This window comes from Corvus brachyrhynchos, unplaced genomic scaffold (assembly GCF_000691975.1).
Source record: "Corvus brachyrhynchos isolate BGI_N302 unplaced genomic scaffold, ASM69197v1 scaffold83, whole genome shotgun sequence".
Taxonomy (NCBI): Eukaryota; Metazoa; Chordata; class Aves; order Passeriformes; family Corvidae; genus Corvus; species Corvus brachyrhynchos.
In genome coordinates, this window is record NW_008238464.1 from 304,899 (window position 1) to 321,330 (window position 16,432).

The window sequence follows — 16,432 nt, forward strand, 5'->3', positions numbered from 1 at the left end:
TCAAAGTCCAAGCAAGCATCCCCCTCATCCAAGGACAGGCTGGTTCTGGTTTGGGTTTCGCCTTTTAATCAATTTTGCCCTTGCTGTGAGAGTTCCCATCTCTGTGATGGAGATCTCTGCGGGGCTCTGCCCACTTTTATTACCAGCAGAATAGGCCATTGTCACACACTCTACATAGGGACTATATTTGGACAGGTCATAATTGCCTGTTTTGAATGTATTACACCACAGTCTCCTCTGATGCCTTTCTGTCCCCGTGGGTAATTCCTGCCCTGGATTTTTCAAAACAACAAATCTTGGTTCCTTGAAGGACAACTTTTGAGAAATGGGGCAATGTGCAACAAAAACAGAGTGATGGTAACCAAGAAACTTCGTGTTTAAACAAGAATCCTGCTGCTATCCTCTGGGAAGGGCCCTTCACTTCATATATCCCGATGTTTTCTTGCTCTGTCAACATCTGAATTGATGAAAAGCAGCTGAGAGTCCTTGCCACCATGGCAGTTTTTCATCACTCTGCAAGACTCCGCCCAATGTAAAGAAATTAATTTTTTTTTTCTTCCAGCTTCAGGCAGTTTGAAGCTTGAATACAAAAGAAAATGCAGCAAATCTAACACAGGGAAAGGAAATGCGTATTTGTATGTCTTCATAGCTTCTAATTAGTTTTGTAAGATTTATACAATGCCTAAAAAGCACTGACAGATCCCTTTCTGTAAATATAAATGGACGTATAAACAAAATCTTTCCTGTGAAATAAGAAATAAAGCATTCAAATTGAACAGAAATTCTCCCATCTAGGCATCTGGCTGATGGAAAACTAAGGATTCATTTTAAATCATAGACTTGCTGGTCACTTGTTGCTCAGGGGCACACTAGCAAACCTACATCTGGCAAAGCCAGAGCTTGAGAACCCACACATTTCTCATAGAATAATTTTCCCTTAAAAACCAAACAAAAAACCAACCAAACAAAACCTGGCTTTCCCATTAGAAGTCTTGAAAGCAGCACCTTCTTCTAGTCAACTGGTTTTATGATCAATAGCTCTACAGCATAAAATATTTCAGTTGCTAATCCAAGTCCTTCATAGAAGAGCAGACTTTGTGCTAACAAGCACCCAGGACATGTGTTCACTTGCACATACAATTTTAACACTGAGTGCTAATGTAAGAATCAATATTTTCAGCCTAGGTAAGCCTGTGTGTGTGCACTACAGCAGAGCAAGCAGCGTGATTATGCTGCCATCAAGTGGACACACATTGCTGAATTGCAAATATCTTTCTGGAGCTGTAAAGATAACAGTATCTCAGGGCTGTACTAAAAATTTTGGAGTTTTTTAACACCATGCTGAAAAATGTCTGCATTCTCCAGCTGGTAAATTATTCATATGCAAATAATATATATTTTACTGTAAACTCTCCCAGGTTCTCTGGCAACCTTCAGTCATCATAATAATATGGGAAAAATCTGTTTGTGCACTCCTCAGATATATGACTATGCCTTTTTTAAAATCCCAGATTATATCAGATGCGTGGAAGCCCCACTGGTAAAAAAAGGAGGTTGGTGTCCTTTCAAATTAACAGTGAGAATGGGGCTCTAAGGAGTGCCCTTGTGACGGCACAAGAAAGAATTTTCGCTATCTGCAAAACGATACAAAACCATTAAAAAATGCCTAAAAGCCAGCGGTGAAAAATTAATTCATGGTCCAAAGGTTTAGCTCTAGTTAGCATGCTCTACTTCATACAATTTTTGGCTTCTTCACAGCATTTTTTTGGCATTCTACTGCAAAGTTTATCAAAGCTTCTGCCTTTACAGCCAATTCGCATGGAGCAAAAAAAAATGCAGCTCACTGAAACATGATGGTTCTCTTCTTAGCCTGAAAATGTTGCTTAAATCACTGTTCCAATTTTTCGGAATAGCTTCATGGAAAAAAAGAATTTTGTACTTTTTACAGTAATTATTCCTCAGATAAGATAAAATAAATGTATCTTAAGTTTTTAAAAGGAAAGAATCTAATTTTTTCCTCCATTCACAAAGATACTTTTAATATATATTAGCGAAATATGAAGTATATTTTCCAGCGTTTTTAATACCAGTGCTCTTACTGAAAAAAAAAAAAAAAAAATAAATCTGCCTTTTGGAAAAGTGTGTGCTCCGTAGCCTGGTCCCACACACAGCCTTGCACTGGGAGTTTTTCAGCTTTGCAGGCAATCGATTACTTCTAAAAGTCCTAAAAATGAAAAAAAAAAAAAAAAAAAGTAAAAAATTTTAAAGTGCAGCTACGGACAATACTCCCCTCTAGGGGCAGAAATGGAATTTGCAGCATTTCATTCAGCAGCGCTTCATTTGTAAATCACATTAGAGAAGTAAAACTAATAGGTCCTCCCAAGTGAAAGACAACCAGAATTATTAATTCATTCCCCACAGAGAACACTGCTGTCTGTGAAATCTGTCTAGAGGACATGTTGTGTTCCTATATTCACGCTGAAGGGCTTTAATGCCACACATATACAGAAGCTCATTTATCAGATTTCCCTAGCAACACACATCAACTTCTGACCCAGACAACGTATCATCAAATGCAATATGCGAGGAGTACATTTTTCTTTCTAAGTAAACACGTGTGTCATGGAAACATATGTCCTGACAAGTGCTAAAGCTGGAAGTTTGCTCAGCTGATCATACTTGGTATATTTGGAAGTGAAATAGGATGGAAGGTCAGCATCGGCTCGGCTGCTTTCCTCCCCTTCATTCAGGCAGCCAGATGCAAGGTTGCAAAAGCAATTCAGGCATCTCTGTCAATGACAGAGGGTCCAATCCTCCCCACACAGAATACTCCTACGTACAGTCTGGGAAGCTCGCAATTCCTCCTTGGAAACGAGGAGAATGCAGAGCTAACAGAGGGTTGTCTACACATCCCCAGATCCTGAGAACTGAGTAAGCCTGATGGGAGCTACAGGAACTGGGGCTCAAGCCTCAGTTGAAACTCAGTACCTTCACAACACACTACCACTGAGACAAGCAGCTCTCCCCCAGAAAAGCCCAGCGCTGTCTATCTTCTCAAGGAAAGCCACCCTAGGTAACTCTGCTGGCTGTTACTTTTGTTAGGACACTCAAGGAAGCTGAAGGGGCTGGCTGCTTGTCACAGTCACCTCTGAACAGGTTGGGATGGGATCCTCAAGCCACCCTGCAGCACAGCATGGCTCTGCTTCTAAAGGAGCACAGCTCCAGGCATGTTACAAAAGCAGGCTCCTGACTCATGTTTAATCAGAATAGCATAGACACTTTAAAGTTATTACTTGCAATAGTGGAAAGCAAGCTGATTTAAAATCTTTGCACTCTATTTCTTATCACATATACAGTGGTAAGTAGAAATTTTATTTCCACAGACAATATTCTAACAAAAAAATAGTTATGTTGCATGTTTTTTTCAAGTTACAAAAGCATTCTGTTTCTTTCTGTAGTCTACTAAATCATCAATCCCAAAAAATCAGGGGAAAAAGGAGCTGACTGGGATGATGAGAAAGCCTGTGTCAAATCTGTATCTTTCTCCAGCTGCATATGCTGAGCTTTTCCTCAGTAGGGTACCTGTGGCACCTGACAATACTGTGTCATTTTTACCAGAGAGGCACCAGGACAGACTAACTCAGGTTCAGTGATGAACTCGCCTAGATCTACTTCACCCAGGTCTCACTCTGCCAGCTGTTGTGGCTTAGCTCCTCACCTCATCAATCAGGGCTTCACTTCATTTCTTTACCACTGCAAAAACCAGTGCTTGCACAGAAATTGTGCAATCTGCCCCACGACGTAATGTTTTGTTCCAGGCTGAATGTGAGTCTGATCTGGGCTTCACTTACACAAGTAATTTACACAGATAATTGGGAATTGCCACTACAGCAATCTCTAGAGTGGTACTTAGGTCGTCCATGCAGCAGTGAGACTGACTTTAAGGCTGGCATTACTAACTTTTTTGTGAAAAGAAATTTCTCTGATAGCTATTTGGACTTTTAAGTGTGTCCATGTATCCTCACATTTTTTGGTTTATTATTGCCGTGATCACTAATTTGGTGATCACATAAGATCACCAAAGTAAGAGTAAGAACAGCAACACACATAGTAGAAGAGAAAATTAGGATGTTAGGATGTTTTTCTCTTCTTTTAAACATGACTTGTATCATGTCTAAGTCTTTTTAGTGCTAATGCAGTTACAATTGGGGTGGCCTAAAGCTGTAAGGAAATACGTAAGGATACCTTTTTCTTCCAGAGGAAGGGATTTAAGACTAGGGCCAAAAAAATAAAACATGTCTAAAACACCTGAAATAAAACCTGGGAAGCTCCAGGTCCCTGTGTACAGAAGCATAACCCTCCTGAGCCTCAACAAGTCTTAACCACTGGGCCTTTGAGCGAGCTTGGGACTCGCCCTCCCAGCATGCAGGACTGTGTGGCCCCACAGCAGGACGCAGCACTGGCCAGAGCTCAGCTTCCCACACGTGGTTGCGGGTTGCCTGCTGAAAACCCAGTCATCTCAGTGCCCAACTTCAGGCTCCTGAGCACTTTGCTGGGGCTCGGGCACCACTCTGGGCTTGTGTATGGAAAACTCAGAATAACCCTTTGTTGCTCAGTAGGTTTTTCCTTTTATCTCTTCCTTAAGTTGTCCATGTGACTATGGTCTTGGAGAAAACCCTGTTGAAGATAGACAGCAGTCTTAATTATTACAGGCTAATTACCTTTAATGAGCAAATTGCCATACACTGATGTGGGATTTGTCCTGAAAAGAATTTCAGACACCTAAAATCATCAATATTATATCTTCTGTGTTATGCAATGATGATGCTTGGCAGTATACTCAAATCAGATGAGGACTACAACTCTGAAGATCCAAGACATCAATTTGCTTCTCTGTAATATAATGTCCCAGCTTTGTTTGCAGGATTGTACTTGTTAAAGCAGCTTCACAGTGCTGCTTGCTTATGTCATTTATCCCTATGATCATTTGCCTTTTAGCACTATTTCTCAAAATAATAAAAAAAATAATATAACAAAAGCTCCAAGGGTTCAAGATGTACTGCCCCAGAACAAAGTCTCAGTTTCTGATCTTGGATACTGTTCTCCTGCAGTCTGCACTAGAGCTGCAAATACAAACAGTAAGAGAGAACAGATCGTCATAAAAAAGCTGAACTGAATCATCAAATCTGTTGAGAATATGCTTTCCATTTAATCAAAAGAAATATTTAAGCACTAGCAGTATTCAGAAGCTACAAATTAATTTGTACTGGTCGGCAGCAATTATGTTTTCCATTTTTCTTGATATTCACATAAATATGTGTGAAAGATTGGTTCCCTGTCTCTACTAGGAGGGGAGAAAGTGATGCTCCCCACAAGTAATTGTAGTTATCTGGGACTCAGCATCAAAAGAAATCAATCCTGGCTATTACCTCATGGTATACAGGAGAGTGCCATCATCCTCCAGGCGCAGAAGTTTGTTTGGGGTTGTCATGTTGTGAGCAATAGACTTCTTGCCATTGTGGAAAAAAGTGTCTGGGGTCCAAATCTTGCTGGCGAGCAAGTTGTTAAGAGGGAGGCGTTGCATAGGTCCTTTGAATCGCAGCCTTTCATCTTTCCAGCTTTGTCGGAAAAAAACATCAATGGTGTATTCCTGGCATAAAGAAACACTCAAGGTATTGCAGGATCTGAATAGAAACCATGGTTCCAAAAATGACTTTAGCAAAGTAAATACAACAGAGTTGGCAGACGCGTGCTAACTTACCATTTCAGTGTCTGACACAGGACCAAAACTGGTAACATAGATGTCTGTTTTCACCTGAGTTATTCTCTCTGTAATAAACACAGGTTCCACATCGGTAATTGCTTTAAAATGCAAATACATACTCGCGATGCATTTTTCTATTAATTCCTGAATCACTCAAAGATCCCCAAACGATTGAAATTAAGGGGATGCTTGAGGAGGCATTTTATCCCAGATCAAATGCAGTTGTTGACCTTTGGGAGTCCAGGCTCCGTTCTTACAATCAGAAAGAAACCCGCCCTTCAAGGGTGTGTTTCCTCTGACTGACAGGTTTTGATCAGTTTTTGATCAGAAACACAGAATGGTTTGGGTTGGAAGGCACCTTAAAGGTCATCTCGTTCCAACCCACTGCCATGGGCAGGGATGCCTTCAACTAGATCAGGTTGCTCAAAGGCCCATTCAACCTGAACACTTGAACCTTGAACACTTGCCTTGAACACTTCCAGGGATGGGGTCCCCACAGCCTCTCTGAGAAACCTGTTCCAGTGCCCCACCACCCTCAACGTAAAGAATTTCTTCCTAATACCTAATCTAAATCTACCCTCTTCCGGTTTAAAACCATTACCCCTCATCTTATCACTGCACTCCCTGATAAAGGGTCCCTCCCCTTCTTTCCTTGAAGCACTTTTAGGCAATGGAAGTTTCTATAAGGTCTCCCCAGAGCTTTCTCTTCTCCAGGCTGAAGAACCCCAACTCTCTCGTCATATCTTCACAGGACAGGTACTCCAGCCTTCTCACTATCTTGGTAGCCTCCTGTGGACTCGCTCCATGAGGTTCATGCCCTTCTTATGCTGGGGTTCCAGAGCTGGACACAGTACTCACAAAAGCAGATGGGAAGAATCTCCAGCCTCAACCTGCTGGCCACCCTTTTGATGCATCCCAGGATGCACTCGGCTTTCTGGGTCATCAGTGCACATTACCAGCACTTGCGCAATACCTACCACAGGATTAGATGAAGTGTATCTTGGAAGGACCTACTCCCCTCTGCTGGCTTGGGTGATCTGCCTGATTTCAGACATCAGAGATGTCCGAAGTTAGGTAAAATTATTTCTACCCTCAAGTCTCTAAGTCCTTCTGGCATCTTTTCAAATCCAGGTCTAATTTAATTTAAGGGCAGAAATTTCAGAAGTTCGTTATGTAAGATGAAAGCATCGAGCCCTATTTTCAAGCATCTCTGTGTAAAGTGAGAGGAGAAGGAGAGAAAGGGATGAAAGCAATGTGTTGGTCTCACAAGAGGAAGGGGTGGGGGTAGCCAGATTAAAAAAGGCCAGGAAGAAACATAACAGATGGTTTACACATGGGTAGAAAATGAGAGAAATCTGGGGGAAAGAGAGCTGAAGGAGGGCTCAACAAGGTTAGGATGGCAACCACTATTCACATGTTACAGTTTTAAAATAGCTGCTGTAGAGGTTATCAAAAAGACGTATCAATAGAAATTTGCTGTACTTGTCTAAATATGGATGGTTTGGAGATCTGTTTTTAAAAGAGATACGCATTACCAACATAATTTTATACAGGCTGACCAGTACGGGAACCTTGCAGGAACCTGCTAGCATAATGTCTTGCTCACCTTAGGAAGTACCAGAAAAAAGAACCCAAACTGTATCCAATTACAGAAAAAAATGTATCACAGATGCTCTCCTAACCCAACCTCAGATGACCTGAGTGACTGAAACAACACGAGTTTCAGTAATTTTTTCTTGTGCCCCATTTGCTAGGAGACAAATCTACTTTCTGGACTTAGTTTAGTTAATCAAACACAAGTCCCTTGTCAAGGCCAAGAGCAGGTACCCACTTGAGAGGACATCACGTAGACAACAGTCCTATCTAGAGGGGGAGTGGCCAAGCCAAAGCATCATCCTACCTCCCAGTCCTGGGCGCAGTCTGTTGTCGTAGCCGTCCAGCAGACCGTCCAAGATCCTGGTGAATATAGTGATGTTGTCATTGGCGTCCTCTTTTACTGATGGTGTTGGCGTTTGTGAGAAGCTGTTTTATGCAAACAGAAGGAAACATGTCAGAAGTCATGCTGGTTTCAAGGGGCTTCAGTCTCAAGGGAACTTTGTGGTGGAGCCTCCAAGCCTCTGTCCTCTCCTGCTGCTCCTGAATAGCACAGGGAGCTGCAGCCATTTATTTCATCATTACTGTAAACTCGTAAATAGTTCTCCCTGGAGGAGGACCCAAAGAAGGACCCATGCCACTGAGGTAAAACCCTGGGATGCAGGATCAGGGGACACCTGAGTCCTTTGATCTCTGTCTATAATGCACAGGTAGATCCCTGTCCCCTGTGCTACCCCGTCCTACATCAACCCCACCACCTCCCCAGTGCTGGCAGGGCTCCATCCATGGCAGGGAGCAAGGTCAGCTCACAGCGCTCACAAAAACTGTTACTGGTTTTCCCCAGGTTAGCTCTCCATTCTTTGGGAACTCTATTAGCTGGCAGGGGAGCTGCATGAGCAGCATAAGTTTGCCTGGGGATGCACCTTCACCTCTGCCTGAAGGTGCTGTTCAATCCTTAAATGCCAAACAGCTTCTAATTTTCAAAGTTTCTGTAATTTATTGCCAGAACAAAGGATGAACTCTAACCTTATTTGAGGATAACAAACTCCCACTACATTCAAAAATCCCACTGGGGTATCACTGGGGTATCTGAAAAACATACTGCTGTACAGAAAACACGGTTCTTCACTCCTCCTCTCTCTTTTGCATAATTTAGTTCTCCCTTGTAGTATGCAAATAACAGCAATGTGTAGTGGGCCTCATTCCATATCTTTTGGGCCAGATCTGTTTTTATTCTGAACTCTTTTTTATTTCACCATTTTATCCATGGCTCAGACCTAGGAAGCTGCTCACAGCACAGCTAACGACTTGCATTTTTAAATCTGTTTGATTTTCATTTAAAGATGCTTAAGAGAATCCCCTGCTTAATGCCTTTGCTTACCTAAAGAATAGACATGGGAGATTATCCATAAGCATGCTTCACCTGCAGCAAGCAATGAGCATCTCTTAAGACAGCTCACACTAGGTGCTTATTCAAGATTCAGCCTCTGCTGAGATCACCAGCAAATGCTCCAGCTGTGACAGGACACATCGCCCCACTAGGAACTGTACCCTGCCTCATGCACCCTGCCAGCAGGCAGGAATAGCTTACACTCAGCAACCTGAACTCCATGGGAGACAGTCATCCAGAGATAAAAAACCAAATAAGTAAAGAGAATCCATGTTTATTTACTACCAGTCCCCAGGGAAATAAATCAGTAAATAAATAGAGAAGCTCAGAGTATCTCTCCGAACAGCTTTCCTTGCAGAACGCTTGTAACAGATGTGTTTGCCTCACCTAACAGAATAGCATTTGTAGAAAGAAAAAGGGACCTCAAACTGGTTTTATCTGCATAAGGTTTCCACTAATGAGACTTCACTGACACCCCTGTAATGCATCTGGAAGTTTTAGTGACACCAGACCTAGCCCGGAACAGGCTGCTCTCAGCCATGTATCCCCTCACAGACCCCCACTGGGACCCCCAGTCCTGTGCTCGGTCCCCTAACAGTTTGTATGCTTCTGCTGAAAAAGGAAAGGACTGCAAAGCCTGTCAGGACATGGGAGTAAGGCCGGGTGGAGGGAGCATGGGTCTGATTCCCTGAAACACAAAAGCCCATGAAAATGCCTGGCTGGAGAGGTTTCCTATGGCCTAAGTGCAGTTGGCACTGCTGCAACCCTCAGCAAGCTCCACACTGCAGAGCCCAAGGCCACCAAGGATCTCCCTTCGCTGCAGGTGGAGGCATAGCCACAAATCTCGCCTATTTTTCATCTCCATGGTCAAAAGACCAAATTAATTCTGTTTTCTGTGCTGTGACCACAACCTCTAGTGAGCAACAGAGGCAGACAAGGTTGTGGACATGTTTGACTATAATGAAAGACAGTTAATCCAGCAGATGTAAACGGATTACAGAAACATTAGACATGTTTTCAGGCTGGACCATTCCAGAAGAAAGACTGTACACTCTTTTGTCAATTGTAATTTAAAGGATTCACCATTTAAAAGTGAATATTCACAGGCAGCACCCTAACAAACGCAAAACAGGAGACAGAGACTTTCTTACATATAGCAACCACAACTAATGCTTTGATAAAATCCTAGTATAAAGCATGAAAATCCAGTACACCTAGAATACTATTTTCAACTTTTCTCATCTATTTTATCTTCTTTTCTTTTTTTCATAAGAAAGAGATATGCATCATGCTGTCTGCCTGCTACACCATATCAACGTAGGAACCCATTTTCATTTTCCACTGCATCTGACAAAGAAGCAGAGAGATCAAACTTCATTTCATTCCTACAAGTTTCATGAGAAGCTGTGACTAGACAAGGGGAGAGCAATTTAAATTAGTGCCTCATTAAGTAAAAATGTGAGGGTAGCAGTCATCTATTCCCTCTGGCTTGCTGACTGGGCCACTCAGTATGCATGTAGCTCAGAAACAGCCTCAGCAAGACCAGCCCCGCTCCTCTCTGATAATTAAGAGATATGGAGGAGACTTGCAGGGTCATTATGAAAGATCCTGGGAGAAAAGGACAGTAGAAGTAAAATGTAGGTGTTGCAATGGGAGATGGGAACAAGGGATATCAAATGTGGAGCTGGGATTATTGCAAAGATACAATGCTGGGGGCACAGAACACAAAGCTTCACTAGTTTCTCTGCTCTTGAAAAAGCTTGTTATTTTTAGTGCTTATGACTGAATTCAAAGCCAATTGAACTCTGAGGGAGGATTTCCACTGAACTATTTTTGTGGAGATGGGACAAAATATACTTACTTCTCATAACTGTTCCTCTCAATCTAACAAGAGTAATTGATGCTGCTTCCTTCTATCTCAGCTATGTACATGTTTCACAGGAATAGTACACACACCCCATATACTGAAATACTTTTATTTCTCCACAACAAAAGCTAATTAATAGAGGAAAAAGATGGAGAAACAACTATGGTGAGGACTAGTACAGAGTCCCTTCTGCAGAACCGCAATCTAATTTAAATTTGGCAGATCACTTCACCCAAAAAAGATGGCATCTGATTCTGAATTTCAGTGAAATGCCAGTATTATGTGAAGTTGCATTTGTAAATGGATTGCTGTTTGCTCTTATGAAAGTGTTACTTTTTCTTTCTTAACAGAAAGTTAGAGTTTCATTTCTGTTACTGAGAATGCTGGTGAAATGCATGTTTTGGAGTAAGGGCTGAGGTTGTCGTGACAAAAGACATGTAAACTCTACTTGCAAAGTTACGTGCATATATTAGATACTATATAGCTCAATGAATAGAGAGAAATAGGTGCTACCTGCCCTAAACTAATTATTTCCACACTGCTAAGGATTAGGCTTTATCAACATATTAGTAGGTAAGCACATTATTGCCTCTGTGCAGTGAAAAATGGTTTTATAGCAGAAATTTTCAGTTACGGATAAAAATAAACCTAGAAAAGAATCTTAGGGAAATGCTAAGAAAATTCAGAGATAATTGCATTTAAAGCTCATTATTGAACATAAACTAAACCAACCAGGAATACTTCTCATCACATTTATTTAATATTGCAGTTTCAGGGTAAATGAAAAAATCAGATGCCACAGAAGGGGCTCATTAGTGTAAAATATAATAACTCTCTAAAGATGCTCAGCTACTTCTTCTGATTACTTCATCATTTACCACTTTAAACATCATTGTCTTTTTTGCCATCTAGTTAAAATCATGGCAGGTACTATTCATAAGTTAGTTGTAATAAGAGGAAAATGCATGGTAGATATTTAATGGTTTTCCCAAAACTTCTTTAAAAAAAAAAAAAAAAGGTAAAAATTTCTGGAAAAATAACTGAAGAGTATTTTGCTATGAAAAGATATACTTTACTCTCTCTCTTTTAAGAGAAGCATTTCCAATAACTTGCTTTAATAGGATTGCAATTATATCTGAACTTCAGACAAATGAACAGTTTGTGGAAAAGACAGTGGAGAACACAAACTTTTGGATAAAGCCAGCTGGCCAGACATCAAAGGAAACAGATTTACATTTTCTAAGTTAGCTTCTTGCCACCCCTTCCGTATGGATTCTTGAGATCTAAAAATGTTGATTTTGTGAATTTGTGCACTGAAGACTCAATTCTTTCATATCAGTTTAGAACAGAAGACTGACTAAAATGATGAAACTTTAATACTACTTTCAGATTCTTAAAAAATAATTCATTTACTTAGCAAAAGCAGCATTTTACTACCTTCTGGAAAGGAGCAATTTGTGAGCAGTGCAGTGAAAGCCTGTTTTTCATAGGGTGACATCTTACAGTCCTCCTCCCCAGCACCCTAATGCCCTTTTCAATGTCCTGAACTGCGTTCCAGGGTCATTAAATGCCTCCCAGTACTGTCAGCTCCCCAGGTCACTGACCTGCAGCTTCACTGGAAGGCACTGCTTGCCAGGGCTTCTCCTGCACCAAGTATGAGCTGGATGGCCTGAGAGACACTCCTGCTCTTTGGCCAGCTGGCGGGCCAGAGATTCTGAAGCTGTTCGGCTGTTCAGCAGTGGGACTGGCTGACAACTGTCTGCCTCCTGCAAGCAGTTCTACATATCAATTTAGTTTACCAGTTATTAAAAGTGTCTAATGGGTTCAAAAAGCTATCTGGAGATACGGAGAATGAAAGGAAGACAGAATAAAAAAATAAACAGACAAGCATGACTGCATAAGGATACGATAATTCTTACAAAATTAGTCTTTAAAAATATGAGAAAGAACTCCCTAGCATCACAAATACTTGGAATGAGGTATCCCAGCAGAAGTAACTGCTTAGGGCTGCAGAGACTAACTTGAAATAACAGCCTGAAGGAGAGGTATGTTTTGCCTAAATAGCAGGATTATGGTCTTAGTGATAACGGCTGTGAGCTGGAGAAGAAGTATGTGAAACTACAGACACACCATGGACTCAATTCTTCAGAGTGTACCAAGCAATACTGGGTTGGCTACACATAATTGGGATCTTCTGTTCTCCGTGTTTCTGCTATTATAAATATTATTAGCAGATGGCAACTATACTGCGGGTACATGAACAACGTCCATCCCTGTTGGTTTTGGCTCTCAGACAGATTTCTGAAATTGCACGTCCAAAATGCAAACACACCAGGACTGTGCATCACCAGTGTGACCCCATGGATGGCCTGGGACTTGCAAAGTAAGAGCTGGGCAGCTTGGAGCCACCCATGGGCTACCTCATCTCAGGGAGATCTGTGTGCAAGCAGCCACACAAGGCACCGACCCTCACAGAGCTGCCACTACCTGGATGTCCCAAGGGCCCACAAAAGCAGTGGGCCTGAAAACTGAAAATACTCTTCATGCTTGTATTTGACTTTTAATCATTCTCTAGCTTTATTATTAAAGTTTACTTTTGAGACAATTGTGAGCTACCTTGAAATGCTTCAGTAAAACACCTTAACTTGTTAGAGCATTATACAAGTCAAGGCTGAATTTAAGCAGGCTTGAAAAAGCTTTGACTCGTGCTGGACTGTTTCTGCAGAAGTAGATTCTTAAAACTGTTAAACCGAAAACAGGGGGGGAGGGGACTTCACAACCTCTTCTCAGTTCGTCTATATCTTTGAATTTTAATTCAGTGATTTTTCTTTAGATAGCTGCTACCAATTATGTCTACAGTCCTCCTCTACTGCCTACTAATGTGGATAATTCTCGATAGTCATTACACATTTATGTTAAACATTAATCACAGTCTTTTGCTGAGATTTCTCAAGTAGCCTAGTAGATTGAAATACATAATTTCTGTTTATTTTGCCATGCATTGTGCATCAACATCCCCCAAGGTGTCTTTGGCTATCTCAGCAAAAAACGTATTTATGATTTAATATAAATATGGAATGACTATGGAGAACTGTAGAAAAATATCTGCCTTCATCTGTAATGTCCTACAGTATTTTGTTTTTTAATTTGTGCTCCTTTGACCAATGACTTTTATCTAGCACATTGCAAAACACACTGCAATATAACAGCGCAGTAGAAACATGGATGAAGCTAATGAAGAAGGACCTGGTAGCAACAGTGTTATCAGTATTAAACTCCTGCAGTTAATACAACAGCCTACATGTTAATTGTACCACTCTGTCCTGAAGAGTCAGTCCCAAAGCACTTAGCAAATTACACTCTGAAACTGCTTCTGCCTCTGAAGCAGAAGCGCTGGAGCATCCTCTCTTTTGAGCAGGGTCAAAATTCAGCCCTAAGGCAGTGTGTGAATGGTGCAGTGAATTGGAGCTGCTTATCTCTGCAGGCCTGGACTAAAATTACTAGATCAGAAATGGGGGGCGAGGGGGGTGGAGTGGGGGGAATTTATGGGATGATCTCATTTTAGTGCACAGAAGCTTTTCAACTAACTTGCAGAAAACAAGTGTCCTAGTTTCCTCTAACTCTCCTATTCTGGTTATCTGACAGGTTACAGGTCACACTGATTTCTACCTGGGACTTTGATTCAGTATTTGCTTTGGAGTTGAAAGGGAGTTAAATCTTATCAGTTTTGGGTTGTTAGGTTTGGGCTTTTTTGCATCCTTGTCTATCTGTTAGAGGAGAAACACACTTAGAAAACCCACACACCAAGCAGGTCATACTCAACTATTGCAATATGCTGCCTTCTGCAGGAATGAGAAACTTCCAAGGACTTAAGGTTACAGTCACCACAATTTTCTCAATGTGGAAATACTTTGTCAAACTACAATAATGTAAAGACAAGTTTAAAGCCAGTCCCACTCTATCACTGCTTTCTTAAATTCTGTCACAAAATCCTGGGAGACTTTAGCCTTAGACCATGGTGAAAGCAGGACCAGATTTTTCCAAGGGGAATAAATGAATGTGCAACTCCTTGCATCCTTTGTAGAGTGCAGTCCTACAACTGTTCATATAAACCTTCCAGGTCACAGGCTTCCGCCTACCTACACGGGACACGTTCTGGATACCAGGCTGAGCTTTCTTTGCTTACAGCATAGACAGTCATCACTCAAAGTTTGGTCTTTCTCCTAGTTCCAATCTGGAACAAATCAGTTTGCTTGAAATCCGAAACTGATTTGCATCTCCATTTTGTATCTTCTTATAGCAAGGAATTGATGGGTGTGCTTGTGAATCAGCATGTTGGGAGGATTCATTTTTTTCTGGTGAAATCATAAATAATTGTTCTCCTCCACAAAGAAGAATCAACCTACGTTTCCCAAGCACTTGCAAAATGCTTTTTCCAGATTCCATTGTATAGCTCATATTCGGAAAGTTCTTAAGATCTCTGGGTATAGGAAAAACATATAAACAGAGGGTTTCTGACTTTATTTTTCATTTTCTGAGAGCTACAGTCAGAGTATCTCTTTGAGACAGTTTTCAGAATATCACCATCCGGAAAGCATCCAAAGCAAAAAAAGGGAACAGGATTCCTTGCTATATGCTTCGGGGAAACACGATTTTTAATTATTCTAACAAGTTTCAAACTCAGACATCCTTCTAAACAGTCACTATCTTAGGTCACTCAGGAAGAAAGCCTGCACCAGCTAGTAACATGCATCAAGTCCCACTGTTGCAGTTTTGGGGTTTTTTTTTTACACTACTGCCTATAACCAGCACCCATCAGGTGAGCGAGAAGGTGCAAGACCCTCACATCACAGACACAGGGGCAGAGGGCACCACAGACCCCGGCTGTGCTAAACCCCAGACAAAGCACTCAGCAGCTGTAGGCCTGGTCTGAGCTCCTTGTGCCCCACAAGCCTTTCTGCAACAGCACTGCAGACAGAAAGAACTGATAGAAGAGAGCAAATATGAACAGGAGATCAAATCACTCCCTTCCCCCTGACACCAGAACCTTAAGATGAAATGCAAAGCCAGCTTGTTTTGTTCAGCTGCCCTGTACCATACGGAGCCAAGGTTTCTCATTTCCTTAAAAAACACACAGCAGAAATTCAAATGCAACTGGCAACTCACCCGAAGTGGCTGGCTAAACTCATGGAAACGCAGAAGAGGAAGAAGTTTTTGATCATGATAAAGTCAGAGACCATCCCATTGTCCATTCCAGAGGAGAAGAGGAACGCAGGTGGTGGCTTTGGTGAAGGTGCAGCTGTTCACTCTGTTCTTACACTGCAACAATACAAAAAATTGATAAATTATTGCACGGACAGAGAGCAGGATAGCGGAGTTCAGCTAACACCGCATCTTTTGCTATCTGCGTTTTTCACAAACTTATCTAGGCTTATGTAAACATCAGCTGTTTATGTAAAATTGTGTATCTTCAAGAACATGTTTTACCTTCTGCTGACAGCAAACTGCAAAACAGAAAAAATTCTTTGTGGCCCAGCTTTTCCCTATATTTATCTGTGGTACAAGTAACTAAAGAAATAGCCACCATTTTCCAAATGCCAATTTCAACCCTTTACCTATTTCAACAACTTCCACATGCCTGCAAACCCAGGGCTGTGTGCAGCCTCCGCATCCTTTCCTTCCATCGCAATTTTTTCCCATTAAATACCCGGCTTCCCTTTCCAAAATCCCAGTTGAAATGCCAAGAAACACCTACTGCTTCTTGGAATTCATGCTGCTGATGCACGGCTTAGCAAAAGGAGGGAGGGTTGTTGGGGGG

General features: G+C 41.6%; 1 protein-coding gene across 1 annotated transcript in view; it reads right to left on the bottom strand.

Moving 5' to 3' along the window:
- The window catches only part of GABRA5 (gamma-aminobutyric acid type A receptor alpha5 subunit), a 56,805-nt gene that overhangs the window by 39,669 nt on the left and 704 nt on the right, over positions 1-16,432 (bottom strand). The window contains exons 2-5 of the mRNA XM_008635793.2: positions 15,781-15,933; positions 7,665-7,786; positions 5,762-5,829; positions 5,430-5,650 (exon numbers count right to left, since the gene is read on the bottom strand). Of these exons, the coding sequence (XP_008634015.1) occupies positions 5,430-5,650; positions 5,762-5,829; positions 7,665-7,786; positions 15,781-15,866 (497 nt within the window). The 5' untranslated portion in view covers positions 15,867-15,933. The remainder of the gene's footprint in view (positions 1-5,429; positions 5,651-5,761; positions 5,830-7,664; positions 7,787-15,780; positions 15,934-16,432) is intronic.